We start from the raw sequence: 25,849 nt of genomic DNA on the forward strand, positions 1-25,849 counted from the left end.
TAACACCCGTCTGGCAGCCTAGACCTGGTCCGTGCCCATCCATATGTCCTCAGACAGGGGAAAGAGCTTCACTTCACAGTGGTGGCACGGTTAGGGTGGATGCCAGCTGGCAGCCCCTCGTCAGGCACACCTCAGCTGCCACTGGGTGCTGGAAAGACCACCTATCGACCACAGTTGTATCATTTCCAGGAGGTGAAGCTACAATTGCCAGTAATTAACGGCTCAACCGACACCGACACCGACACCAACCCGACCTCTCCCAACTGAGCCCCAGCAACCCGTCCAGCTGTTGAATTCAAGATGGTAGCCCTCCCGAGATGATGCCATCCAGAGCGCAACAAACAGCTAACCATTGCGCCTTAGGTTGTCCTCGCTGCGTCCATCTGCACTCGGGGCGGCAAGGCTGTTCTGGCCAGGGCCTTCCACGACATCAAGCGCACTCGTGTCGAAGCCCTCCTCGCATCTTTCCCCAAGGCTGCCAACTCGGGCACCCAACACACCACTGTCGAACAAGACAATGTTCGATTCGTATATCAGCCATTGGATGAGCTCTACATGGTGCTCATCACCAACAAGCAGTCCAACATCCTCCAGGACATCGACTCCCTCCACCTCTTCGCCCAGGTCGTTACCAGCACTTGCAAGAGCCTCGACGAGCGAGAAATCCTCCGAAATGCCTTCGAACTTATCAGTGCCTTCGACGAGATCGTCACCCTGGGCTACCGTGAGAACCTGACTGTCAGCCAAATTAGGACATTCTTGGAAATGGAGTCTCACGAGGAGCGCATCCAGGAGATTATTGCTCGGGTAGGTGGAATCATACTTTTATGGGCTGCTTGGGGTTCTGACACCGGTGTAGAACAAGGAACTCGAGGCTACCGAAGAGCGCAAGAGGAAGGCGAAGCAGCTGGAGATGCAGCGCAAGGAGTCTGGGAGAGCTGGCCGCCCCGGTGGCATGGCTTCACGACCAGCCGTATACCCAACATACACACCCCCTGTCCGACCGGCTGTTACTGAGACATACGATACCTACGAGGCGGAGAAGAACAAATCCAAGTACGTTGCCTTCACAGTCTGGACGTTTGGTGGGCGGGAACTGACAGAATCAGGTTTGGAGCGCCCAAGGGCAAGGGTATGCAGCTGGGCAAGAAATCCAAGACTACAGATATGTTCGAGCGTGTGAAGACCGAGCTGGGGCCAGTGGACGACGCACCCCTTGTGCCGGTTGCCACTCCTTCTGCCCCAGAACCGGCCGCCGCCTCCCGTGTATCAACGTCCCTGGACCGGGATGCGATCCACGTTACCGTCAACGAAGCCATCACAGCCAAACTGTCCAGGGATGGGGCCCTCAACTCGTTCTCCATCAGCGGTGACTTGACATTGCGCGTGTCAGATCCATCACTCACCAAGCTAAAGCTTAATCTCAATGCTTCTCCTTCGCACGGTGCCCAGTTCAGGACACATCCAAATGTCGACAAGAATCTGTTCAACAGCACGAAAGCGATCCAGATGGCTAACACGGCGAGGGGCTTCCCTGTCAACAACGCGGTTGGTGTGCTGCGCTGGAGAGTTGCGCCCAAGGCCGACGATACGAGTATCTTGCCGATTGCGTTTACTGTCTGGGTCAACAAGGGTTCCGACGGCAACTGCTCGTTGACTGTCGAGTATGAGTTGTCGGGCGGTGATGAGCTCAAGGATGTTAGCATTGTGATCCCTTACCAGAGCGCCGAGCCATCAGTTGCCAGCTTCGATGCCACCTACGAGGTGTCTGGTGACAGCCTTGAGTGGTCCATTGGCACCGTCAACGAGGAGAATCCCAGCGGTGCTTTCGAGTTTGAGGCGCAGACGGATGACGAGAACGAGTTCTTCCCCATGCAAGTTCGCTTCTCCAAGACCTCGCCATTTGTGGATGTTGATGTAAGTTTTCCATCCTCTGACTGCGAACACAGAAAACAAACAGTATGCTAACTCTTTCTTCCAGGTCACCTCGGTGGAGCTTGTCGAAATGAACGAGGAAGTAACCTTCTCCAAGGAGGTGAAATCGGTGGCGGACTCGTACTTGATTGAATAAATGGAGGTGATTAACGTGGTATAGGGATGAATCTGTTGTGTGTTTGGCGCACCGAGCAAGCATGTGTCTATTTGGTGTCTGGTTAGAGAAGACTTGGGGAGGCGGATAGCTCCCCTAATAAAATTGATTTGGCGTGTTTCTGTAAGAAATCGAATGCCTGGTGTATGTATTCGTGCTGTTGCTATGGTGTATGTGGACAAGCATTTCAGGGGCTGCCCGTATTTTGACCGCTTGGGGGCAGCACAGTGCGAACGCTAGGGCCAATTATTCATGAATTCCTTCCACACTTCTCACTGAACTCTGAAGAGCAAGAGCGTTTCACTCCAACGAAAAACAACGGCAAAACACGACGAATTCAAATCGAGAGAATTGCCTGAATGATTCTGACCCAGACTCTTGGTTACAACTGGTAAATCAGACATCGGTGACAAACTAGGAACAGTGACCCGCCGCGTTTTCAAGCCCAACCGCTCACACTCACTTCTCTCACCTCTCAACTCACTCACTTACATCGGTCAAGTTTCAAATTCTCAACCCCGCCAAAACTGCTTCATAAACATAACCAAAAAATGCCACCACCACCACTCTCAGATCTACCACCCCTCCTCCCCCTCCTCTCCCAATCCCGCCTCACCACCGCCGGCGCGCCGATTTCAGAGAGCAACCCTGTTGTGGCCCTCAACCCAGCCATTGACCTCACCGCGACGGTTTCGGATGGTGATAATAAAGAGAGCAGCATGGTCTACGTCTGGCGGGCGAACGAGCAGGTGGTGTTCAAGCACGCCGAGAGGAGCGGGGCTGGGGTAGAGACGGTTCGGTGGAAGGAGGACGGCAAGTTTCTTGCTGTTGGGTGGGGGGACGGGGTGGTGAGGTTGATGGGGGAGGGGGGGGGGAGGAGTGTTTATTGCATACGGGTGGGAGATGAGGGAACGGGGAAAAGGATCAAGTTTTTGGGGTGGGGGAGGAATGTTACTGGGAATAGTAGGAGGAGGAAGAGGAGGAGGGTGGAAGTTGAGACTGGAGGGGGGAAGTTGGGGGTGAGTGATTTGCCGCACGAGTTGACTTTTTTGGAGGTGGAGGGGGCGTTGCCGAAGTTGGGGCCTTTGCCGGTTGCTGGGGGAGGTGGTGGTGCTGGGGGGGGGGATGATATGTTTTTGTTTTCGTCGACGACGTCGCTGGAGTGGGTGTTTAGGGGGTGTAAGGCGGAGGAGGCGGATGATGTGCATGTTATGGTTGTTGGGATGGAGGATGGGGGGGTGCATTTGAGTATTTGTGACTCGTTTGTTGTTGGGATGTTCAGGCATGAGCCGGTGGAGGGGGAGGGGGTGATGCTTTGTGGGCATGCTTCGCATGAGGAGACGTCGACGCATGTGCTGTTGATGAGGCCGAGGGAGGGGGAGGTGAGGAGGTTGTATTTGGTGCCGATGGATTTGACGTTTGTGCATTACTCGCCGGTGAACTTGTCGCTGTTGGCGAGCAAGATGACCATGTTGCAGAATTTGCTGAGGTATGTTAAGCAGACGCAGACGCACATGACGAATGAGTGGAAGTCGACGAGGGAGCTGCCGCAGAGGTTTTTGAATGGGGTGGAGGATGATTTGAAGAGGATGGAGGGTGGGGGGTTGAGTATTGTCCAGGCTTTGTGTCACACGGTGGCTACGGGGCATGTTTTCAAGCCGGTGAAGGAGTGGTTGGTGGATGTTGTGGCTGAGAGGGTAAGTCTCTGGATCTGGTTTACATGGCTGATAACTGACGAGGATACAGGGCCACAAACGCTGGGACAAGGCAGTACTCTCGGGATTGCTCAACCTCCGAGGTCTGGTTCATGAGAACCTAATACCAGCACTTGAACGCTGCGGTATCATTCTCAGTCGAATGCTGGGTATTGCCCGCTTCCACGACTCAGAGGAGGGTATTGGCTTCAATGCTACTCAGATCACCAGACTGATGGACATTGTTTCCTGCCTGACTGTCGTCGCCCACAAGATACTTCTCAACGTCATGGATGAGTTGGAATATTTCTCTGTTTTCTCAACATGGCTACGGCTACAGATAGACCAACAAGCCTCCTCGTCATCTGCCACCGAAGAGCTCACCGAAAAGGAAGCGACTATGGACCATGCCAAGGTCCTGACTTACATCCAAAGATACCTAACCAGCAGTCCATTGGCCATGTATTTTGACCAAATCACCAAAGAAGACTATGTCAAAGACCAGGAGTATGCCGAGGACAACCCGTCCCTTCTACAGATGCTTGTAAAGCAGCTGAGAAGACAGGAGTCGGGGCAGCCTTATATGAGAGCGCTGCCCCATGTGGACTTTCTTGTCAACTACTTGACCAGCAGAGCCAACAAGGTGTTTCAAAATATTGCCGAGGCTGAGAAACGAGGTGTCTTATTTGGAAAAGATGCTGTATTGGACATTGGGGAGGGGATTTGGAAGCATGATGTTCGGTTGTGTGTCAAGCCAGAAGATGTAAGTCTTGGTTGGTATGGCTGTGTAGCGTATGGGGTCACAAAACTGACAAGAGATTTATAGGAGGCGACGGGACAGACAGCTTATACGGCGTTGGTATCAGAGCAAGACAGAACCACACGTAAGCTGGAAGATTCTGCTACATCCATGCAGTGCTAACGGCTTTCATCAGTCTTTTTATTCAAGACCGTCATACAGGGTACGAAAGGTGTCAGTGAGCTGGGTCCAACGAGAGCCTGTGGGCTTTCTGTGCCAGAGAGAAAGAGTATTGTTGATTTTAGCTTTCTCGATGAGAACTCATTGTTACTATTATGCTGCACTGCAGGTAAGTCAAAGCATTACAAGTCAGCAAAGTGCCTAAAGTTAACCATTGCTATAGGTGACAACCCTGGGTTTTCCCTCATCAAAATTAGCTATCAGTCTGCCACATTGTTGTATCGACACTACGAGGCTGGTCAGCGCCCATCATTAAGGCCTCTTGACATGGATGACCAGACACTGTTTTGTACAAGAGGTTTCTCTCATCTGTCCCACTTCACGCCTGTGCAGATAATGGTTCAAAAGTCATGCAGCCTACGCGGCGAGATACCAGGGCGGGTTTGCCTGGTGGGCAAGGACAGGGCCATGTACAAGACCTATGCGTTACCAAGGAGCTGGGAACATGTGGACACGAATGGCCAGTGAGAGGATGACGGGAATGTCTTGGTTCTTAATACTGCATTCCGGATCCGAACAATCGGCTCCGAATCTGCAGATAGAGTGTTGGCCCTTTTACACGTAAAGCTTAAGACTTGGTGTATCTATACGTGGAAGTATCCTGATTAGTTAGACGTATACCCATAATATAGCAACATCATCATCCTTTACATGTTTTACCCTTGAAAAAGCAATGATGGTGTTGTTGGACCTCGCCGCACTGTGCTCCCAGAAAGGGGTCCAATAATAGCACCCAACACGCTAACGGCTAGCGATGTCTCCCGAATGCCGTTAGCGTCATGCAACCCCCAGAATGACCCGTCGGCCAGGCGCTGTGTGCAACTGAAACAAACGTCATTGGGCAGCTTTCCAAAAGAGAGATGTTCCAGGTTGCACCCTTTCACCGATTAATCGTCTACCTCCTTTGAGCCCGGCTTTCTCGCAACTTTTTACATTCTTCCTAAAATAACAACCGGGTGCTTCAAGTCGACCTGCACGACAAATTACACGTGGCCAAGGTCGTGATAATATCCAATCTCCACATCTAAACGGCTTACTCACCTCCGAGCATCCCGGAATAATACAAACAGCTCTCATCAAAGAACAACGCAGCAACTTCTACAGTACGTAGGGATACTTTTGAGCACAACACTATTCAGAAGCTTCCTCGGAGAGGGCAGAGGTTTGGCTCAAGATGAACGAACCAACGATACCGCCCCAGGCGGCGTTCAGCTACAAGCACGCCTCAGCACCACCGCCAGTCACCGTGACAGCTCCCTCCACGACCACAGGAGGGTCCTCCTCCTCCCAAGCACCACCGTCAGAAAAGCAGCAACAGCCCAAGCCAACGACGGCATCTGTCCCCCGAGCCTCAGGCCCAGCCATCCCCGTGATCCTCAACGAAGCCGCCCTCGACTCTCCCACCTTCCGCTCGACAGCCATCCACTTTGGCGACCAGCTCGACGGCATCGAACGCTGGCTCGACAGCTACACCCGCAGCACGACCAAAGTCGTCCACGACTTTTTGGCTCTCGAGGACACGATCAACGTCTACCTCTCCAAAATGACACCCCCCACCATGGCGACGGGGCCTGACTCCCCCGTCCTCGATGCGGATTACACACTCCCCGCCCTGCGGAGGGCGGGCGACGGGGCGAGGGAGTGGTGGGGCGGGATACTCTCCGCCGTGAGAAGGCTCGAGCCAGCGAGCGTGGACCCGATCAGGAACTTTATCAACAATGACATGAGGGTGCTGCGGGAGCAGAGGAGGAACCTGGAGGCGGCGCAAAAGGTGTTTGACATGACGCTGGCGAGGTATGTGGGGCAGAGCAAGACGAAGGAGCCGAGCGCGCTGAGGGAGGACGCGTTTGCTGTCTTTGAGACGAGGAAGGGGTATTTGAAGGCGAGCATGGACTTTTGCCAGATGGCGCCGCAGGTGAGGGCGGGGTTGGACAAGCTGCTTGTGAGGGTTTGTGCGGACTTGTGGAGGGAGATGAGGAAGGGGAATAACGGTTCTGCTTCTGCGCTTCAGGCTGGGTGGGGGGAGGAGCTGGAGCGGATCAGGGGGTGGGCGAGGGAGATGGAGGCGAGCGAGGGGGTTTTTAAACGGGAGTTGGGGATGGCGAGGAGGGATGTTGGGGAGAGCACGTTAGCGATGGCGAAGCCGAGTAGGGAGTTGGAGGATTATAGTGTTAGTACGGTGCCGTATTTGGGGAGCAAGGGGCCGTTGAGCATTCAGAGGAAGGATCAGGTGGCAGTTGTTTCGGAGAAGCAGGGGTGGTTGTTTTTGAGGACGTTGACGGGGAAGCCGGTGAGGCCGAATTGGATACGGAGGTGGTATTATTGTCGGGATGGGATCTTTGGGTGGTTGATCCAGGCACCTCAGGGGGTGCTGCAGGGTGATGAGATTGGCGTGTTGCTTTGCAGTGCGAGACCCGCTGTCCAGGAGGAGCGGAGGTTTTGCTTTGAGATCAAGACCAAGACGCAGACCATTCTGCTGCAAGCGGAGACGCAGACGCAGCTGGTGGAGTGGCTTGAGGTGTTTGAGGTGGCCAAGAAGAAGGCGATCGAGGCCAGCATGGGACGGGATCCTAATACGCTTGTTGGGGGCATCGATCCTGCTTTCGTCATCACGCCGCCCTCGATACCAGAGTTCTCTGCCCGAGCGGTTGAGAATCTTGACGAGGCTGACAGCTCTGAGAAGCAACGCAACCTGCCTGTGCCTGGTCCTGATCCGAATGCCGCGGCACGTTCCAGCTTCGACGTGGCGATCGCTCCGCCGCGCCGGTCCATCACTACTCATCTTGGAAGGGAGGAGGGAGAGACTGGAAGGGAGCACGCGGCGCGTATCATGCAGAAGCTTGATCTTCACCGCAAGGCAACATTTGCTAGCTCGATGGATACAATGTCTGCTTCTGGGACCACCGGCGCGAGCTTGATGACCAGCATGGCTTCTACACCTCAGGGAGGGCAGACACCGACTCTTCGTCTGCCAACTCTGTTGCTCGATCACCAGCCAGGCAGCTTGGCACCCGCGACTCTGGCCAAGCCTCCTATATCGACGAGCCTAAGCAAGTCAGCCATTCTGGCAAGCGCCAACAATGCTGCTATCCGGCCCATGTCGAGCGGCGTTTTGGCCAACTACTGGGGAAGCAGTCCTTACACAGCCATCTATTGCCCTGCCGTTGGGGCACCCCCTACTCCTAAGCCCTACGCTAACGACCCCTTTGTTGCGTCCATGGTGCCGCGAACACCCACCTTTGAGAAACCTCAGCCTCCTCCTGGTGGACATAGGAAAACACAGAGCGTGGGCACGACCCTCACGGAGCCCAAGGTGACCGAAAAGGCACGGGGCGATGCCCTTCCTGCCAACTATCCGCCCGAACTCAGAGCGCAATATGCGCAGTTCCGCCTTGTCTTTCCCACAGCGCCGCCTGAGGAGAAACCGGTGCTTGTCTTCAATGCTGCGTGGTCGAGCTCGCCGGTCGAAGGAAAAGAGGATCAAGGGCTGGCTGGCAATGGTCGTATTTTTGTTACATCTGACAGGATGTACTTTTATGGTCACCAGCTGGGCTTGGTGGTGGCTTACACCATCAGTCTGGATAGCATCACCGAGGTCACCTCGGCTCCGGGAAGGGACTGCGACTTTATTTTTTTGCATCTGAACCAGGACATGCAGGACACGACGTACTCTCGGATCGCGATCAAGGTGTTCCTTGAGGACTTTTTGCTGCTGCAGTCTAGGCTTAACCTCTTGATTGATGATTTGCAGGCGGCGGAACCGATGGATTTGAGTGAGATTATTACCACGCTGCTCAACATGGAGAGGAACCAGGACGATAATGTCCGGAGTCCGAGCGTGGAGAGCTGGGAGGAGATTAGTTCTAATACTCCGGTTGACGACGGGACGCCGTTTGGGAGGCCGGTGTCGAGACGGGTGGGGGATCTGAGCGGGAGGTTCATTCAGTATTCGCGCCAGGGGGGGTCGAAGAAGCAGGTGCAGAAGTTTCAGCTGCCGGCTCATGCGGTGATGTACGAGCCGGAGGACATGGGGGCCGCGGTGGCGGAGAGGCACTTTGAGATAAGCGCCAAGGCGTGCTTCCATGTGCTCTTTGGAGACAAGTCGTTTATCTTTCCGAAGCTGTATTTTGAGCGGAGGGCAAAGGAGATTGCGCAGGGGCCGTGGGAGCTGAGCGATCACGGGGGCAAGATGAAGAGGGTGTTTAGGTTCAAGGTTGACTATGTGGACATGCTGGGGAGGAGGAAGCCGGGGGAGGTGACGGACGTGCAGACGATTGACATATTCAACGATCACATCACGTATGTGGTGTCGCATGTGAGGACGCCGTGGCACTTGCCGCACTCGGGGGCTTTCAGGCTTGTGACGAAGGTGGTGATTACGCATGTGGCCAAGAGCAAGTGCAAGCTGGCGGTTTATACACGGACGAGCTGGGAGAAGGGGCAGCAGGCGTTTGCGAGGAGTATGGTGGAACGGCAGGCGCTGGATGATGCGAGGAGGGATGGGGAGGAGTTGGCCGAGGTGGCGACGGACCAAGTTAGGAAGTTGGGGATTCACAGCAGGACGAAGAGGGCGATTCAGGTGTATGGAGATGTGGGGAGGAGGGGGGACGTGGTTGTTTTCAGTCCGGATGAGGACCTGAAGGGGGATGGGGTGGGGGTGAGGCCGAGGACGTTGGGGGCCATGATGTGGGAGACGGGGAGGAGTTTCATGGAGAGCGCAATTACCAGTGTGATGATGTGGGCTTTTGTGGCGGTGAAGAAGGTGTTTGGGGTTTTGAAGGCGAACCGGGTGATATTGGTGATGTTGGTGGTTAGCTTGGGGTATAACTTGGTTAGCTGGGGGCAGGGGACGAGCCGGTGGTGGACCGAGAGGAGGTCGGAGAGGTTTATGCAAAGGTTGGGGGTGGGACCGAATTTGGTGATGGGGAAGGCGATTTATTTGGCGGATTTGGAGGAGGCGAGTAGAGGGTCGGCGGTGGGGATGGAGTTAGGAAGGCCGGTGGGGAGCCAGTGGTATGCTTCGCTTCTTTTCTCTGGCAGTTGGATAGAGGATGCTAATTTGAGTGCAACAGTTACGACACCTTCCAGGCCATCGTCAACTCGACCAACCTCGACGCTCCTTACCAAGACGCCGGGGCAGGCTTCACCTCAGCCACCACACGAGCAGCGGCCCGTCGTCTCCGTCGCACTCGCCAGCGTCTGGCCGGGCACAGACACGATCTCCTGGTGGCCATGCGTGTGGTCAACGGCATCGAGCTGGAGATGGTGCAGTCGGAGTGGGAGAACTGGCTCGAAGACGAGAACCAACGCTGTGAGCGGGTGGCGAGGCTCTTGACGCACAATGCTCCCAAGCAACTCTCTCAGGAAGAAAAGGAGGAGGCTCAAAAGGTGCTTGGAGGCGGCGATGCCAGGAGGAAGGAGGCCCTCGCAAAGTGGCATGCTGAGTACTGCGGGAGCTGTGAGGCTGATCACAGGGCTCTGATGGCGAGTAGTCAGAGGGCTTCGTTGGTCAGGTGAGGGGGTGGGATATATACATATTGATGGCAGCTAGTCTGTGGTGCAAATAGGGGCTTTTTTCATTGGGGGAGCAAAGGCTGGGACGGTTCATCCATTCATTCTGGGGCCCGCATTACAGGGGTTAGCAAGCATTGCTCTGGGGAGGCACAGTAGCAGGTAGCATATTTAGTAGAGCATTTATCTTGTTTAATGACAGAAATTCCATCTACAACTGGCTTCAGTTCTTTGCACGAGGCAAATGGGCAGACATGTCTGCGTACTTCAGGTTTGATATAGGTATATGAGAGCTTTATTATTGGTGTCGCCCCCTGAGGATCGCCCGGCAGTGCTTACGGGTTGTGTGGAGAACAAGAGGCAACGTCATCGCCAAGATGCATGAAGTTCTGGAGTTTGACGGTCAAGGGACGCGTAAGAGCGTGACTCGGTGGTTGAAGTGTTATTTTGGGTGTTGGCTTAGGCACCTAGGTATTGAATGCATTCGGTTCTTCAGCATCTTGGAGAAATAACTAGACAGCAGAGTGAAGAATGCCTGTGTCAAGCGATTCTCCGGCCCGCTGCTGGTCAGCCTGCTGGCCTGGGCCGGCTCAACCCGCAGAATCAGGAGGGCAGGTTAGATGGCCTACTGCAGCAACGGCTCCTTTGAACAAGAAAGTTTGAGCTGGTTGATTAACGCAGTGACTTGTCTCCTTCCTAAAAATACAGGCTGCCATCAACTACCAAAAACAAGCCAGTGGCTGTGTGGGTTTTTGTCTCGTTCAATAATGCCGAGGATGATAAGTGGTGGTTTGTTTGAGTCTCGCAATTGATCCTCACCCCAAGAAGTTGATCATTTGTTGCCGAGCAGAGGCGAACGTGGGAAGGGGACTGGAATTTATGACGTTCTTCATCCCTTCTTTTTCATCTTCTTAAGCCGATGTCTTCTTTTTACCCTTTTATTTTGACATCTTCTCTCAAACCAAAAAGTAAAAAATCATGGTCCGATTATCACCACTACCTCTCGCAGCCCTCCTGCTGCCATCCCTCATCGCCGCCCAATCAACCATCCTCTCCTCACCACCACCACCACCAGCTTCAGAAACAGCCTGCAACAACTCCCCCGACCTCTGCTCCCGCTCCTACTCCAACATAACCCACATCGGCGCCCACAACTCGGCCTTCCTCCGCGACGCCTCCACCGGCAACTCCATCGCCGGCAACCAATACTACAACGCCACCCTCGCCCTCTCCTCCGGCCTCCGCCTCTTACAGGCTCAAGTCCACCTCCACGACAACACCCTCAAGCTCTGCCACACCCTCTGCGACCTCCTCGACGCCGGCCCCCTCGAGACCTTCCTCTCCTCCATGGCCAGCTGGCTCTTCCTCAACCCAAATGAAGTCATCACCCTTCTCCTCGTAAACTCCGACTCCCAACCCATCACCTCCTTCGCCTCCCTCTTCGAATCCTCCTCCCTCTCCCAATACGGCTTCATCCCCACCAACACCACCACCATTTGGCCCACCCTATCAGAAATGATATCCCTCAACCACCGCCTAGTAACCTTCATAACCAACATCACCCCCTCCCCTTCGTCTCCTTACCTCCTCCCTGAATTCTCATACATCTTCGAAACCCCCTTCAACAACACCTCCCCCTCCTCCTTCACTTGCACCCTCGACCGCCCCCTTTCCGCCGGCGCCGCCTCCGCCGCTCTATCCTCCGGCCTGCTACCCCTGCTGAATCACTTCCTCTACGTCGACCTCTCCTCCGGGATCCAGATCCCAAACGTCGACTTCATCGACTCGACCAACTCCCCTGATCTTGTCACCACCGGTTCCTTAGGCAGACACGCAGAGCTTTGCTCCGGACAGGACCAGTGGGGCACAAAACCGGTGTTTGTCCTTGTAGACTTTTTCAACCGTGGACCTGCGATAGAGACGGGCGACAGGCTCAACGGGATACAAGGGAAGACAGCTGGGAGGACAACCTTACCCGTGGAGGGGAGCGGTGGTGCAGCTGCTGGTGCTGCGACTGGGGATGCAGCCGGGGCGAGGGGGAATCTCAAGGCTTTTGGGGCGCTGGTGGGCTTTTTGGGGGTGGCCTTGGTTGTTCTCTGATCCGGTGTGGTTTTTCTGGGTCAAATGATTGGAAACGAACACAGCATGACATAGCATAGCGAGGGCGTTTGGTTCAAACTCTGAACTTGATATTGGATATTGGATACCTAGTAAAGATAAGACAAGAACAAAAGAATGTTGCAACAGATAAATTGCGAAAGTCCCCCATGGTAAATAATAACAAGGTTCCGCACTCAAAAAACATTGCATGAGATTCAGTCTAGTCTAATACGCTCTGGGAGAACCAGGCGCATCCTGTGACTCAAGGACAGCAAAGGGGAGGTTGAGCTGAACGAATCAGGAAGAAGACAACTGTGTTTGTGATTATGGGACGAGTCGGGGAAAGGAGAAGGGAGCAAAAGAGGAGGAAAGGGAGGTAGGAGAGAAGTTGAGGGCAGCAACACTGGCCCGGGAAGGGCGAGGGCGACGACGACGACGACAACACCCCCCTCAACTGGATACGAACTCCGGACAACACTACTCCGTAACAAGCTCGATGAGAGAGAAAAAAGAAAAAAAAAGTCCAGATAACAGCTTTAGAGTTTTGCAAGAGAGGAGAGTGCTGCCGTCATATCTGTCGTCGTCGGCGTTGCCGTGGGGAAGTTTGCTCGTGATGGAATGGTTCAAAGGGATGATCAAAGTGGAAATGGGAAAAAATTGACCAGGCAGAGGCTGAGAAAACTTTCTGTACTGTGGAGTCGCATGCACAGACCATACCATAGCCTGGTAGTGGGGCACCAATCTCTACAACGGATTGCCCTGCTGGAAGCTCACTGTAGCTTCGCTGTAGCTTCGCTGCAAGTGTGAAGCTGCTTGTACTTGCTGATAGTCCAAGCTGTTGTGTTGTGGGGAAGTGAGGGTTGGGGCCATACCCTCCTCCTTATGATGAGGTGCTGCTTGTCAAGAAGTTTGGATTTCCTGGGTTATTTAAAAAAGGGGTGTTATCACCTCTGGTGTGTCTCATGAGTGTGCAGTTGTTGCAAGCTGACCACAAAACTGTTGAGAAAGTGATGGCACGAAATGACTCTCGGACCAACGAGTCAATGTTCCTTCTTCTTTTGTTGAGAAACAGTTGACGCATAGAGACTCATGGTGTTGCGAGCATTGTGAGGTGGAAAGAGCATACGTACCTAGGCATTATCGTACTTTCCAACTGTGGGGTGCTGGGAAGGAGCTGTCTCTGGGTATGAACCTTCTTTTGCTAGGAAGGGGAGCTTCTATTTAGAAAGGGCATCCAGGGGGGAGCTCATCCGCCAATGGTCCACGTTTTGGGCCAGGAGCTCTTCCTCTGAGGAGCTCCCGTCGGTTGCACCTACCTACTTCGGAAATATTCCACAGGAAAGCAACCATCTTTGGAAGCGCCTTTTGGAAGCCGCAAAGTGAGAAAGCTGCTGTTGATGTGGCCGTGTTCTTTGGGGAGAAACCTCTTGTATGTAATTGCTACGGTGGAAGCCCAACTTCTGGAAGCTGAGAGCACGAGGTCCAATTACGTAGCTCCAGGGTAATTTCTATGACGGTGGATGGAGGAGTACTGCGATTGCTGGGTGTGGACGGCGTGAAGATGGTGAAATTGGGTGATCCGGGGAAGGGTCCTGTGAGACCGTAGTGTTGCCCGTTCTTCACCTTGGTGTCGACGAGAGACTGACAAGAGCGGTGCTGATTCACGGAGAGAGCTCCGGGTGGCCTGCTCGCTCATGTTGCCACACCTGGCGTTCCGGAAGCCACATGATGGCGGTGCCGAAATCATATTCAAGCGCAACGGCACTCCCACAAAGTTCGGAACCACGTGGGAACCTAAGAGTTGAACTGTCATGTAGTCTGTCAATACCTGGTCATAACCAAATACGAGTCAGCGCGACAGAAGCTTGGTTTGGTAGCGTCCACCGGTCGGTTGACACAATGGATCATGGGGCTTTTCATCGAGATCTGAGTGTGGAGTGGTGACCACTGGAAAATCGGCCATCGATAATGTCTGGGGAAGGGAAGCCGTTGGCAGATACATTCTTTATTTTAATTATGCTTAACTCCCAGCTTTGTGGAGCAGTATCGTGACGTGTTTGGAATTCTTTAGCTTGCGAAATCGGTGAAGCCTGAGCTTTGCGGAGACCTTTCGAAAGATTTCCTTTCTAAAGCTGAGTTTGATGTTTGGATAGGATGTCGTCCCCTTGGTTTGGGTTGATGGTTTTCAAATTGATAACTACAAGAAAAGTTCTCAGTTGCTATTAGACACAAGGGCCTTGCTCTACCCTTTTCTTTGTAGACAACCTCGTGTAGTTGGATGTTTACTTACAGCTCTAGCGATATGTACCAATGCTTCTTAAGAACGTCCTTGCTCAGCTAGATGTTCAACATCATTCAATCTATGCTTCAACCGCTCAGGTTGTACAAAAATACCCTGACATGCCCCGGTGTCACACTCGCAACCAATGGCAAGCACCGCCCGCTGAACTGCGTTGGTGCATGTATTGTTACTGAGCCGCAAGATTACTTTGGAAGCGAAAGAGAATGGAGCATGACGGCAGCTCAGGATGAGGGGGCCGATTGAAGTTCTGGCAATAGCAGAGGGTTCTATAAACTCTTTCCCAGCCACCGGCATCTGGCCGACTCAGCAGCAAACCCGAGAGCTTGGATCGGGGTGCACACGGCATGCGAGAAAGGCCTGTTGCCTTTTCCTAGATCTCCGGTCTGCCATGTCAGTCAGCACATACGGCAGACAGGGACGTGGATTCGATCGATCGGCAGGGCTGAAACCGTCTGGCAGCTACTCGTACAGAAACCGGGGGGAGCTCTGGGGGTGATTTCTTTCATGTGTTCTCTGTCGACCGAAAATGTCATGCTGGTTTGCTGTGTTGGTCAGATATTTGTGTCGTTGACTCGGGCACCCTCTCGAAACGGCAATGCATCGCGATGGGATACGCTTTCGAAGGTCGTCGGCGTGGCCGTGAATCAAGGTTTGTATGCTGGACGCTAGCCTCGCATCCGGACTCGGTGACGGCGACTCGTAGGTCCCATGTAATGGCTTGGGCTTTAAGCTCTCGGTCCTTCACCGAAAGGTCTGGCGAGTGCATCCGTCGAAGTCGAGCCGGTCACGTCAAGGCAGATAGATGGCAGACGGTGTAATACCGACCCCTTCTTACAGAGAGTGGTATCCCACCCTTCTTTGGCGTGGCCCTGTCGAAGCTCAAGTACTGCAGACCCCCTGCATCCCCTGCATGCCGTCCCCTTTGGGCTAGACGTGTGATAGGTCAGAGATAGATTGAGCCCTTTGGGGAGGTGTTGAAGCTGGAGCATGTGTGGTCTTCCAGAACACAGCGGCAGGCAGCATTCATTGGCGAAAGGGTGTGAGGGCTGCGGCGCGGCTAAAAACAAGCAGGATGAACATGATTATGGAGGCACCAAGTATTCCACTCGAGATCGCGATGCAGGGGGGTGCTTCAAGTGAGCATTGAAGAAAGAAACAAGTCATCAGGAAGACCTAGAGCAAAGACTGAGAAGAGAAAATATCCCCCTTCCCCCCAAAAAAATACTCATCAACTCGCGCAAGTATAAAACCAGCCAGGGCATCGAAGGGCTTGGCCTATTCGAGAAGGTAGAGAGGTTAGTGCGCCTCAGACTTGCATTTAAGAACCCACGCTTTGGACACCCCGCGGCTACTCGTCTCAATGCCACCAAGGACAGCCCGTCCCTTTTCGATCGAGACCGACGCCGGGCACGGATTGTGGTCGAGTTGGGAAGGTAGAGCATTCTGCATTGAAATTGTATCGATATTGAACAATGGCGAGAATGGGCATCAGTTATGATGTACAACCGCTATCATGGCTGTTTGGTGATGCTGACGTGCTCTCCGAGTCCTTCTCCATAATCCGGGGACTATATGATGCGATACCATGACGATCACTCCGTGTTGGTTTGATCGTTCTTGCACCTAGCTTCAAGGCGCGGGGTGGCAGTGGTGCGCATCGGTGGCCCAGAATGCTCATATGACCCAAGAGGACGGGTCTTCCCGAGTAATAATGGGTAGTGATGACGGGATGGATGTCTTTGTTGAGACACAAGAAGCACAAGAAACACGAGAAGATACCAAAAAGAGACACAAAGACAAAGAAGGGCCCGTGATGATGATTAATACAGTAATGGCAGGCTTATCGGCCTTAGCGTGTTCTACAGCCCTTCTCGAAGGCAGCCAGAAGCTTGGATGGTTTGTCGAGAGCCAACCCGCCCCCCGGCTATCCCTGAGATTGCACCTTTCCCGCCTTTGCAGCTGCGCTTCCGTGCGCTTCATCTGGGCGGGCGCTGTGAATGGCTGAACCGGGGTGCCGACCGCGAGGAGGGGGCGCTTCTCCACACCTTCTAGTAACCCTGCTCGAAAAACCCCCCCCTTCCATTTCCAGGTTACTCATTCCACCATCTTTCCTCCACTGCCCGCTAAAACACCTGGTCTCGCGCCAGTTGCCAGACGCCAGACGCCGGCGTTCCCCAACTCAATCAAGTCACCTTCTGGAATAAAACCACGGTCTGTGAAATCCGGTACCTACTGATCGTGGCTCCCATCGTAGTGTCCGGTCCGCCTTCTCCATGGTTTCCTTCTGATCTTGCCCCAGTCGTGGTGCTCCCCGGGGGTGGACGAACGAGAGGGACTGCCATACCTTATCCGTATATTATTTCACGGGCACCTACCCCTGTTCCATTCATCTTTTGTTCCCTCACCTACAGCGTCCCCGAAATCCTTCAGAGACACACACAGCTTGCAATCGCGCCCCATAGGCACCGCGCACCATCTGTGGTTTGTGAACAGGTGCCGTGCGTTGCGTTGCCTCGAGCCGAAAGACTCGAGCCTTCTTTCTTGCTTCGTTTCTGTCTCCCTCTCTTCTCCCGTCTACTACCTACCACCACCCTCGCTCACCACACACACACATACACACGCACGAACCCGCCCAACACAGCACACAGCGCACGCCCATCCCACCCGCAACGGGCGCACACAGTGGACGACAAAGACACACAAGACACCCGTCCAGGTATGACCGAGTATTGTTCGCTCCATCCCTTCCATTGTTTCCTTTGCTCTTCCTGGTCGACTCTTCCCAATCCCGTTGCTTCCCCCCCTCCTGTCCCCACCCGCCTGCTCCTAGCTCGAACCCACACAAGCTCGCACACACACACACACACACACACACACACACACACATCGTCTTGATCCACGCGCGACCCCAGGCCGTTCTCCGGCCCTCAGTCGCTCGCTCGAATTGATGACCCCAACCTGGCAGCTCTTTTCTTCTGTTGGTCCCCGCCCGCAGTCCCTCCACCACCATCCTATCGCACAGCTCTCTGTACCGAGCCTCGTCTTATCTAATTGAACTTGTCGCGCGGCATGTCTAACTTGCAGCAGTCCGTTGAACACCCCCCTCACCCTACGGCGGATTCATTCTGAGCTGGATTGGAAACCGAATTGGATTTCACGACGCCTGTCGACATCGAACCTCCGGTCACTAGACCCTGGCGATCACCCTCTTGGTAGCAGCAGCATCCAGGACCCGACACTATTCTACGACGTATGCGTGACTGGTCCTCGTCAGTTCTTGGATCGCATCTCTGCGCCCTTTCGCCGTCCTAGTCGCGGCCAGGCCTGGTGAATCCGATCAAGTCTGCGGGTACAGAAATCGTGAACAAGACCTCTGTTTTGTTGTCGCCAACCCAATCTCCCGTGGTGGAAAGGTTCAGCCACGTCTGGCTGGAAAGGGCTTCAAGGGAGCATGGAAAACCCAATGGAGAGTGCGAAGTGCAATGTGATATACGTTCACCGCGCTGTTTCTGAGGACCGTCATGTCCAATCAAGTCATGGTTTATCTGGCAGCGGAGTGTCTGGCTCGCTCGAGGACAATGTCCGTCTCATTTCGAGTGCTTTCGAGAGCGGTAGGCAAACAACTCCAATGATCGTGAGCAGCTGTGAGCTTTGCTAATACCCGAGCTTAGTTTTTCTGTGTGGCACAGGGGAAGCTTGCCTTGGCCACTTGCGGATGCTTGACTCGGAGCCGTCGACCAAAACCAAACCAACAATCATTTTCCTAGACACCCCCGCTCAGGAGCCAATACCAGGCAATAAGTGGTGGGAATTTCCCACCGAACCGGATCTCTATGGGTTTGACTTGCTGCAATGGATAGACGGAGACTCACGCGCCAAGAGGATGTCTAACCTTGTCACAGTGGTTCCTGTGGTCACTCGGCAAGACAGCTCGCTGGCTATCGATCCCGAAGTTCTCAGGTCGTTGCGAATTCAACTTGTCTCCCGTGGGGCTACCGATGCTGTGTTGAGCCCACTCAGCTCCAGTTGTCTTGACGACATCAGGGTACATGTTGAACGGGTGTGCCGAAATCGAAATGCATTCAGCCCACATGGAAGGAACAACAACAACAACCTAGTCGGCGAGACCATGATATCAACCCTCCTGCCCGACCTCTGTACTTCATTTCAAGGAATCGACGTCCCCCTCAACTGGGAGGAAACTCGCATTGATGCCGAAAAAAAGGCCCTGCTTTCGCACGCTATCGGCCAATTTCAATTTGACGCTCCGCAATTCGAACGCGAAGAACTGAAGGTGGCGGCGTCACTCATATTCGAGCATGCCTTTTCAGCGCCTGAGCTGGCCCCGTGGCGGTTAGAGAGAGGTAGGCACTGCTGCTCGTCGTCGGTCCTTCTGTTTTGTTTATGCTCTGTTATGCTGACCTCTCTTTCGCAGGACAACTGCAAGCCTTTATTGACGCTTGCTGTGCCGCGTATAAGAGCGATGTGGAATATCACAACTTTTGCCACGTGGTCGACGTCTTGCAACACATTTTCCACACTCTTGTTCGCATAGGAGCATTGCCTCCCTATCCACCTACCTCTAGCACCACTCCCAGGCTGACCTCAGACTCTGAGTTCGCGCAGTGCATCGAGCCTCACATAGCGCTCACACTCCTCGTCACCGCCATTGGTCATGATGTTGGGCATCCAGGAGTCAACAACGGCTTCCTGGTGAAGACCAACGACCCGCTCGCCCGATTGTACAGTGATCGGTCCGTTTTGGAATCCTATCATTGTGCCGCCTTCACGGATATCCTCCGCAAGTACTGGCCCAAATTCTACAAATGCGCCACCATGAAGAAGCTTGTGATCGACTCCATCTTGGCCACCGATATGGGTGTGCACGACAACTATATGGTGCAACTGAGGGGTGTTTTGGACAGGATCCGCAAGGCTCGCGAAGGACAAGAGGACATGGCTCGAAATCACTCGCCTTTCCACATGGATATGGAGTCGAAGCAGACGCTGATCTGTGCGCTTTTGATCAAGTGCGCCGACATCAGCAATGTTGTAAGTGGTCGCCACTCATGTGAACAAAAACACTAGTCTTACCAGCTGATATAGGCTCGAGGGTACGACACAGCCGTGACATGGATGCATACCCTGTCCAGGGAAACGGCCCAGCAACGACAAAAAGAGAGAGAGAGAGACGTGCCGACGTCCGTTCACTCGCTGCCTGGCAATGACCAGCTGACTCTTGCTTCGAACCAACTGTTGTTTATGAATAAGTTCGCAGCTCCCCTGTTCGTGGGCGTGGCGGAACTCATTCCGGAGTTGAGTTTCTGCGTCGAGGCAATCAAGGAGAACAAACTGAAGTTCGAGGCCATCTTGAAAGACGGGGATGAGCATGAGAGCTCGCCCTCTCAGACGGATTTCCCCAATGCTCAAAGGCCAAACTCATCACAAAATTCCATGCAGCCCGCAGCCAGCCGGCCCAATCCCCCCGAAATCAACGGCATCAACACAAGCTTTGACGCGGTGGACGACGATTTGCACTCTCACTGTGCCCACAGGCAGCGATGCAGCGAGACGACCGAGCTGAGCTCAGCACCAGACAGTGCCGGTACAGGGAAGATGCCCCTATCACCCAGCACGCAGGGAACGAGCATTGTGAGCATCAATTCGTCGGTTGACCCTCCCGTCAGTTGTGCAGTGACAAGCAGCACTCCGGATTCCTTCAGGAACCAGGGGAAAGGGGCTTTCCAGCACCAAGCCTCGCCAAACAATGGATACCTGAATGGAAACACTAATCTTGGTGGATCTGACACACAATTGGGCTTGGCTCCGGGCGGACAGTTAAAGAAGAAAACCAGTTTTATCCAGAGGTTCGGGGATATGTGGAAGAGGTCTCCTAAAAGTTCGAGCCCATAGCTCCGCCACGCATTTGGTCGGACGAGTTGAGGAGCAGTCCCCACTGCGACTTCACCTACCCGACAGAAGTCGAACCTCCTTCGCACGCAGGCAAGTGCAGGAGCATACATTCGCATATCGCATCACCCAGTTCCAATGCTTGCCGAGACCTACTCAGTCTTCGGGTCCGCGGCATTGTGTAGTCACCCTTTCCATCAGCCGCGCCGACGACGACGACGAAGAAGAATGTGTACGAGTTAGTTAACACTGTAGGGGAGCTCAAGGAGTCTTGTTCTGCATGTTACTTTGGGGAAATGCATTTGTATTGTATAATAAGGGTTCAGGGACAAGGCTCGGGGACGTAAACCTTTCTTCATTCTATTTTAGCTCTTCTTTTTTTCTTTTCTCGATTTGGTCTTTTTTCAACCTTCTTTTTGGGCATGACTGATGGACCCTCCCCTTTTCTTGTCCGGTCATCGGATAAGATACCTTTTTGTTTTCTTTGAAAGATTAGGATGCCGGAAAGGCATCCGGGATTACGGATTCTTGAAGTGGGTGTTTTGATAAAAAGGGGGCGGGTCAGGGAAGGGGGTTTGTAGATGGAAGGGGTGGGTTGGAAGGGCTTAAAGGCATGGAAATCCCCGGGGGGGGGGGCGGTGAGAGGGGGGAGGGGCCTATAAGACATGAATTAATCATTCATAGCACTGATTGGTTGCCACATTCTTGTTGTTTTGCTCTCTTGTTTTCGTGATGGCTTTTTTTTTGTCTTTACGCGTACAACAGTTTGTATGTTTCAATGTCTGCTCGTTTGGACTTGACATTGTTTTGCTTCCCCTGTTTTGTTTGTTACATTCGTCCTTATGCACACTCCCTAGACCACATGTATTACTGCCGTTCGATAGTAGAAGTTATTTTCTTATTATTTTGTTTCCTTGGCTCAATCCCCATTTCGACATACTCATGGTTAGAGAGCCGGAGAGTATCAGAGGAGGAAGCAGCACACAGAGAAGACCGCCACGACGACTCGATAGAGAGACGACACACAACGACACACGGTCAATACGACACAGACACACAGACATACACTCACACACTCACGGAAGAAACGCAGCACACGACGATGGTTCCACTCTCAGGGCGAGGACACCACCACCGATGGCGAGCATACGAAGAGTGATAACCTGATTCACGACTGTCAAGACCACAATATGTGGTCAAGACATTCCCATGAGCGAAGAAGGATATAGCCGAAAGGCTGTGCCATGGTCGAGGGAGGATTCCACGAAGACGACCCAGAAGGCGGAAGAACAACACGACGGATCTCGGCAACACACTTGACCCAAAGGATGCGACCTCTGGACTACAAACTGCAACAACAGCAATGTCGATATCTTACAACCACATTTGAGGGCAACCACCCACCAAGACAACCACACAAACACACCCACACACGACGACAACAATATAAAACCACACATAACAGCAGAAACCTCGACTACAGAGGGAGACGGTACCAGCCTCGAAAAAGGTGCCTCCCAAACGGCTTCTTCCTGGCCTCTCTGTTTCATGGCAAGGTTCAACACTGAGCGGTCTACATCTCGGTCAACAGGACCAGGAGTTTAACACCAATAACATAGACGAGTTTCGACACCGATATACAAAGGGCTGTGGCGCATTCATCATCATCATCATTACATCTCACTTCAAGAGTCCCTTTTTATTTTTTTATTTTTTCTTTTTTGCGCACTGGAATCACGGTCAACATTGGAGTTGTGCTCTTACATTACTCCCAAGTCTTTCTCTTTTACATGATGCTTCAAGATCTTCATGTTCGTGTTCTTCTTTATGGGATCTCCTTGTTTAATAACACTCATATGTGTTTGAGTAGATTTCTTCATCTTTCAGACATTAGTTATTACCTCCCATCATGGCCGAGGAATGATCAGAGCCCCAAAAGAAAACAAGAAAACTGCCGAAAAAGGAAAACGAAAAGAAGAAAAAAAGGAGGGAAAGAAAGAGAAAGAGAAAAAAAACGAAAACCACACCCGTTGCATTATTCTTTTTCCTACACAGTCATGTTCGGTTCATAGGGATAGAATTCGTGAGTTAATAAAAGAACATGTCCACTTCAACCGTCTTCATCCCCTCATCGTGATCCTCCATTCAAACCAAGACATCCTATACTTTCCACCACCCTTCCAACAAAAAAAATTCCCAAACGGCCGGAACCGTCAAAACCTTCCCCCAAACCCGAGACATGTGGAAATCGCCATGCTCCCATCAAAAATGCCACCAGCGTCACACAGAGTTCTCCAATTGTCTCAGGTACACAAAAACGGCTTTTTCGGGCTGGAAGCGTGTGACAACATCACGGAGCTATCAAAATAGACACAACACCATACGAGGCAATAGAGATTCAGCTGGTAGTCAATGTACGACCTATCATTTATCATTTACTACTATTGCTTGGTCCAAAGGAAACAAGGAAAAGAGAAAAAACACAGTGTGTACAACACAAACCCAATGAATTACTCCCTGAAATGCGCCGTGTGTTACTGTCCAAGATAAAAAGCTCGACAAAAAGCTCCCAACCCCCGAACAATCAATCTAGCCTGCTAACAATGCTAGGAATGCGCTGTTGTCTGTGGTGCCTTGTGTATGTGTACCTCCCACTTATTTCGCGAACCACTCACCGCCCAACCACCGGTTCAGGAAGTCAAGAGAGTTCTCGGGCTGGTCCATGGGAACCATGTGCCCGGCCTGGTACACCTGCATGAAGGTGAAGTTGCCAGAGGCCTTGACCTTGCCGTACTCCTTCTCGGCGCCAGCAAGCTTCAAGTCCTTGATAGAGGCCTTATTGAAGTTCTTCTTGCCGGGCCACTCAAGAGCCTCAGTCCAGGCCTGGTTACCGAGCCAGTTGCAGATGTAGTCGGCATCACCGGCATAGATGAGAACGGGGATCTCCTTGAGGATGTTGGGGACGAGGCGATGGAATGGCTGCATCCAGTCGCCTTGGAACAAGAAGTTGCGGTTGATGTCAAAGTTGCAGCTTTCGTAGCCAGAGACCTCAACTCCAAGAGCATCCATGACATCTTGCTGATTGAGATAGTCGCTGATCCAGCCAAGAGCGCTATAGCAGAGGTTGCTGCTATCCTCACACTTGCCACGGATGTCATAAACGTTCTGGCCGGTCCGCTGGTAGGGGCCAATGAGCGCATTGTTGCAGTAAATAGAAGCAGGAACGCAACTCCAGACACTACCAGAGTCGTAGCAGTTCTGGATGAGGGACTGGCAGCGGGGAAGAGCATTGTCCATGCTGCGGCACTCAGACTCGTCAAGAACGGCGGGGTAACCACCCTTGCCGCAAGCCATAGGGCGGTAGTGCTCGTACTGAGTAAGACCGTCGGTCAAACCATTCCCGATAAGGATCGACTTGAGGTTGATGTTGCGGTTCTTGTGGGACAGGATCTCAGAGGCAAAGACGGGAATGTAGTGACCAGCATAGGACTCGCCAGCAATGTGGAAGTCTTGCTTGGCGTACTCAGGGAACTGGTGGAAGAAGAGGGACAGGAGAGCGTAGACATCCTTGCCAGCAGCAATGGTGTTGCTCACGGAGTTGCCAGAGTACGAGTAGCCGACGTTGACGGGCTGGTCAAGGAAGATGACGCTGGCATTGTTGTTCCAGCTGAACTCGTTGTTCACAACCTTGAGCTTCTTGTCGATCGATGACGGACCGAGCTCGAGGAACAAGCCAGTGAGGGAAGAGCAGCCTGGACCGCCGTTGAGCCAGAGGACCACGGGGTCGTTCTTGGGATCGTTGCGGGACTCGAAGAACCCTAATCATAGACATTAGCTTAATGCGATTAAGCAGAATTAGGGGTGACAGAACATACAGTAAAACAAGTGCTTGTCATTGGCCTCGTCATCCAAGTAACCGCTGTACTGCTTTACCTTGTCGACGCCAAGCTTGGATGGGTCAACAGCCTTGACACGGAGGTTGAAATCGGCAAGCTTGCCATCCACCTGGCGGTGGTCTTCACCGCTCTCGCCCTGAACCCAGAGTTTCTGGACATCGGCGCCCTTGACGACGTGGTCCCAGTCATGACGGCGACGGGCGGGCTTGGGCTTGGTGAACCAGTTGGTGTGGTTGAAGGCACTTTCTGGCACGAGGAGCTTGATCTCGTCCCAGAGGGCCTTGACCTCGGCGGTCATGCCATGGAAGGCCTCCTCAATGTTGGCGATGGGCTTGCCAGCAGCGTCAACGAACTGTTCGGCGAGCGGCTTCATGCCAGCCTGGGCCCGTTCGTAGCCGCTCGAGAGAACATGCTGTGTTTGCTGCTGGAACGAAGCCGCCGAGGCGACTCCGAGGAGCACTGTCGAAGCAGCGACCCTCATTGTAGATATGTATGGTGATGAAGAGTCAATTTAGAGATGGTGATGGATGGAGGAAGGAGGAGAGGAAGAGGAATAAGCTTGGGGGAGGATAGCTAATAACTGAAACAGCAATGAGCTGTTCCCGGAGGTCGGGGAAACAGGCAGATCTGGGTTGCGCCACTGGTACCTTGCAGGTTGGGGTCACGAGAACGTTTGGCGGTCTACAGAAAATGCGGTAAACTATGCCCAAGTGAGCGCGCGAGGCTGCATTTTCTGTGCAAACCCTGCAGACAAGGGCGCAGCTCCAATCAACTTGGCGGTTATCGTCCCCCGAGCCGATAAGCTTCGTCATTGCCAGGAGCCCCATGGCAACCAGTTGCTTTGCCGTGCCTCAGCTGGCCACCCAGCCCCGCGAGATTCAGCAGGCGATTTCTGCTGTCAATGAATTGAGCCCATCGAAATGAGATTAAAGCTCCTATCTCAAGTTCATCTCAATTTCCTGTCTATCCGTCCTCACTGTACGAAAAGCGCGACCGATGCTGTAGGGGTCGAGAGTAAGGCAAGTGGGGATGGCATTACGTCGGTCCAAGCCCAGCAAAGCGGTGCCAGCGGGCGCTGCAGTGACCCACCGTCTTGACTCACTATCAGTGATTGTTAGTGCGCAACCTGGTGTGACTATCGCAGTTCCGGCGCATCCCAAGATGCTGGCTTTTGCTGAGCTGTCGTCGGAGCTTGGTATTTGTCGCGAAGAAATTCTCGTTCAGACATTGAGAACCATTCCAGGAAGGGACAGCGCGCCTTCAAGCTTCAAGGGGGATCATCAACGACGTGACTGATCTCATGTGTCGCGCTAGCAATCGACAAGGCCTAGAGTCAGCCAAGACCTGGCCCACCCAGATCTGCTCCGC

General features: G+C 53.2%; 7 protein-coding genes across 7 annotated transcripts; 6 read left to right on the top strand and 1 right to left on the bottom strand.

The window, feature by feature from the left end:
* The first annotated feature begins 81 nt into the window (after positions 1-81).
* RET2 (coatomer subunit delta) lies at positions 82-2,234 on the top strand. The gene is made up of 5 exons (XM_062882227.1): positions 82-303; positions 364-807; positions 860-1,056; positions 1,110-1,917; positions 1,982-2,234. Exons 1-5 carry the CDS (start codon positions 301-303, stop codon positions 2,069-2,071), a joined length of 1,542 nt encoding a protein of 513 aa, XP_062728242.1. The 5' UTR covers positions 82-300; the 3' UTR covers positions 2,072-2,234.
* A 406-nt stretch (positions 2,235-2,640) lies between these two features.
* QC761_706750 (uncharacterized protein) lies at positions 2,641-5,409 on the top strand (the record flags this gene model as incomplete). Its single annotated transcript, XM_062882228.1, has 5 exons — positions 2,641-3,786; positions 3,836-4,546; positions 4,610-4,667; positions 4,719-4,871; positions 4,926-5,409. The coding sequence occupies 5 exons, from the start codon at positions 2,641-2,643 to the stop codon at positions 5,228-5,230; spliced, it is 2,373 nt and encodes a 790-aa protein (XP_062728243.1). The 3' UTR covers positions 5,231-5,409.
* Positions 5,410-5,505: 96 nt separating this feature from the next.
* SIP3 (SNF1-interacting protein) lies at positions 5,506-10,755 on the top strand. The gene is made up of 2 exons (XM_062882229.1): positions 5,506-9,775; positions 9,835-10,755. Exons 1-2 carry the CDS (start codon positions 5,937-5,939, stop codon positions 10,277-10,279), a joined length of 4,284 nt encoding a protein of 1,427 aa, XP_062728244.1. The 5' UTR covers positions 5,506-5,936; the 3' UTR covers positions 10,280-10,755.
* Positions 10,756-11,251: 496 nt separating this feature from the next.
* On the top strand, positions 11,252-12,373 carry QC761_706770 (uncharacterized protein; the record flags this gene model as incomplete). The annotated part of the gene is made up of 1 exon (XM_062882230.1): positions 11,252-12,373. One exon carries the CDS (start codon positions 11,252-11,254, stop codon positions 12,371-12,373), a length of 1,122 nt encoding a protein of 373 aa, XP_062728245.1.
* Positions 12,374-16,568: 4,195 nt separating this feature from the next.
* QC761_0106500 (uncharacterized protein) lies at positions 16,569-18,006 on the top strand (the record flags this gene model as incomplete). Its single annotated transcript, XM_062873173.1, has 2 exons — positions 16,569-16,726; positions 17,763-18,006. 2 exons carry the CDS (start codon positions 16,569-16,571, stop codon positions 18,004-18,006), a joined length of 402 nt encoding a protein of 133 aa, XP_062728246.1.
* Positions 18,007-18,126: 120 nt separating this feature from the next.
* PDE2 (3',5'-cyclic-nucleotide phosphodiesterase) lies at positions 18,127-22,393 on the top strand (the record flags this gene model as incomplete). Its single annotated transcript, XM_062882231.1, is given in 5 exon segments — positions 18,127-18,286; positions 18,347-19,039; positions 19,111-19,727; positions 19,782-21,219; positions 21,238-22,393. 4 exon segments carry the CDS (start codon positions 18,127-18,129, stop codon positions 20,586-20,588), a joined length of 2,277 nt encoding a protein of 758 aa, XP_062728247.1. The 3' UTR covers positions 20,589-21,219; positions 21,238-22,393.
* Positions 22,394-22,954: 561 nt separating this feature from the next.
* On the bottom strand, positions 22,955-25,755 carry QC761_706790 (uncharacterized protein). Its single transcript, XM_062882232.1, has 2 exons — positions 24,461-25,755; positions 22,955-24,403 (listed from the first exon to the last, which is right to left on the bottom strand). Exons 1-2 carry the CDS (start codon positions 24,960-24,962, stop codon positions 23,241-23,243), a joined length of 1,665 nt encoding a protein of 554 aa, XP_062728248.1. The 5' UTR covers positions 24,963-25,755; the 3' UTR covers positions 22,955-23,240.
* Positions 25,756-25,849: the final 94 nt, after the last annotated feature.

This window comes from Podospora bellae-mahoneyi, chromosome 7 (genome assembly GCF_035222275.1).
Source record: "Podospora bellae-mahoneyi strain CBS 112042 chromosome 7, whole genome shotgun sequence".
In the NCBI taxonomy this organism is placed as follows: domain Eukaryota; kingdom Fungi; phylum Ascomycota; class Sordariomycetes; order Sordariales; family Podosporaceae; genus Podospora; species Podospora bellae-mahoneyi.

Bases quoted from the DNA above. Each gene is read 5' to 3' on its own strand.
- RET2 (XM_062882227.1), top strand. The intron at 1,057-1,109 runs GTACGTTGCCTT...TGACAGAATCAG, and splicing joins GCGGAGAAGAACAAATCCAA to GTTTGGAGCGCCCAAGGGCA. The intron at 1,918-1,981 runs GTAAGTTTTCCA...TCTTTCTTCCAG, and splicing joins CGCCATTTGTGGATGTTGAT to GTCACCTCGGTGGAGCTTGT.
- SIP3 (XM_062882229.1), top strand. From the start codon at position 5,937: ATGAACGAACCAACGATACCGCCCCAGGCGGCGTTCAGCTACAAGCAC. The intron at 9,776-9,834 runs GTATGCTTCGCT...TGAGTGCAACAG, and splicing joins AGGCCGGTGGGGAGCCAGTG to TTACGACACCTTCCAGGCCA.
- QC761_706790 (XM_062882232.1), bottom strand. From the start codon at position 24,962: ATGAGGGTCGCTGCTTCGACAGTGCTCCTCGGAGTCGCCTCGGCGGCT. The intron at 24,404-24,460 runs GTATGTTCTGTC...GTCTATGATTAG, and splicing joins TGACAAGCACTTGTTTTACT to GGTTCTTCGAGTCCCGCAAC.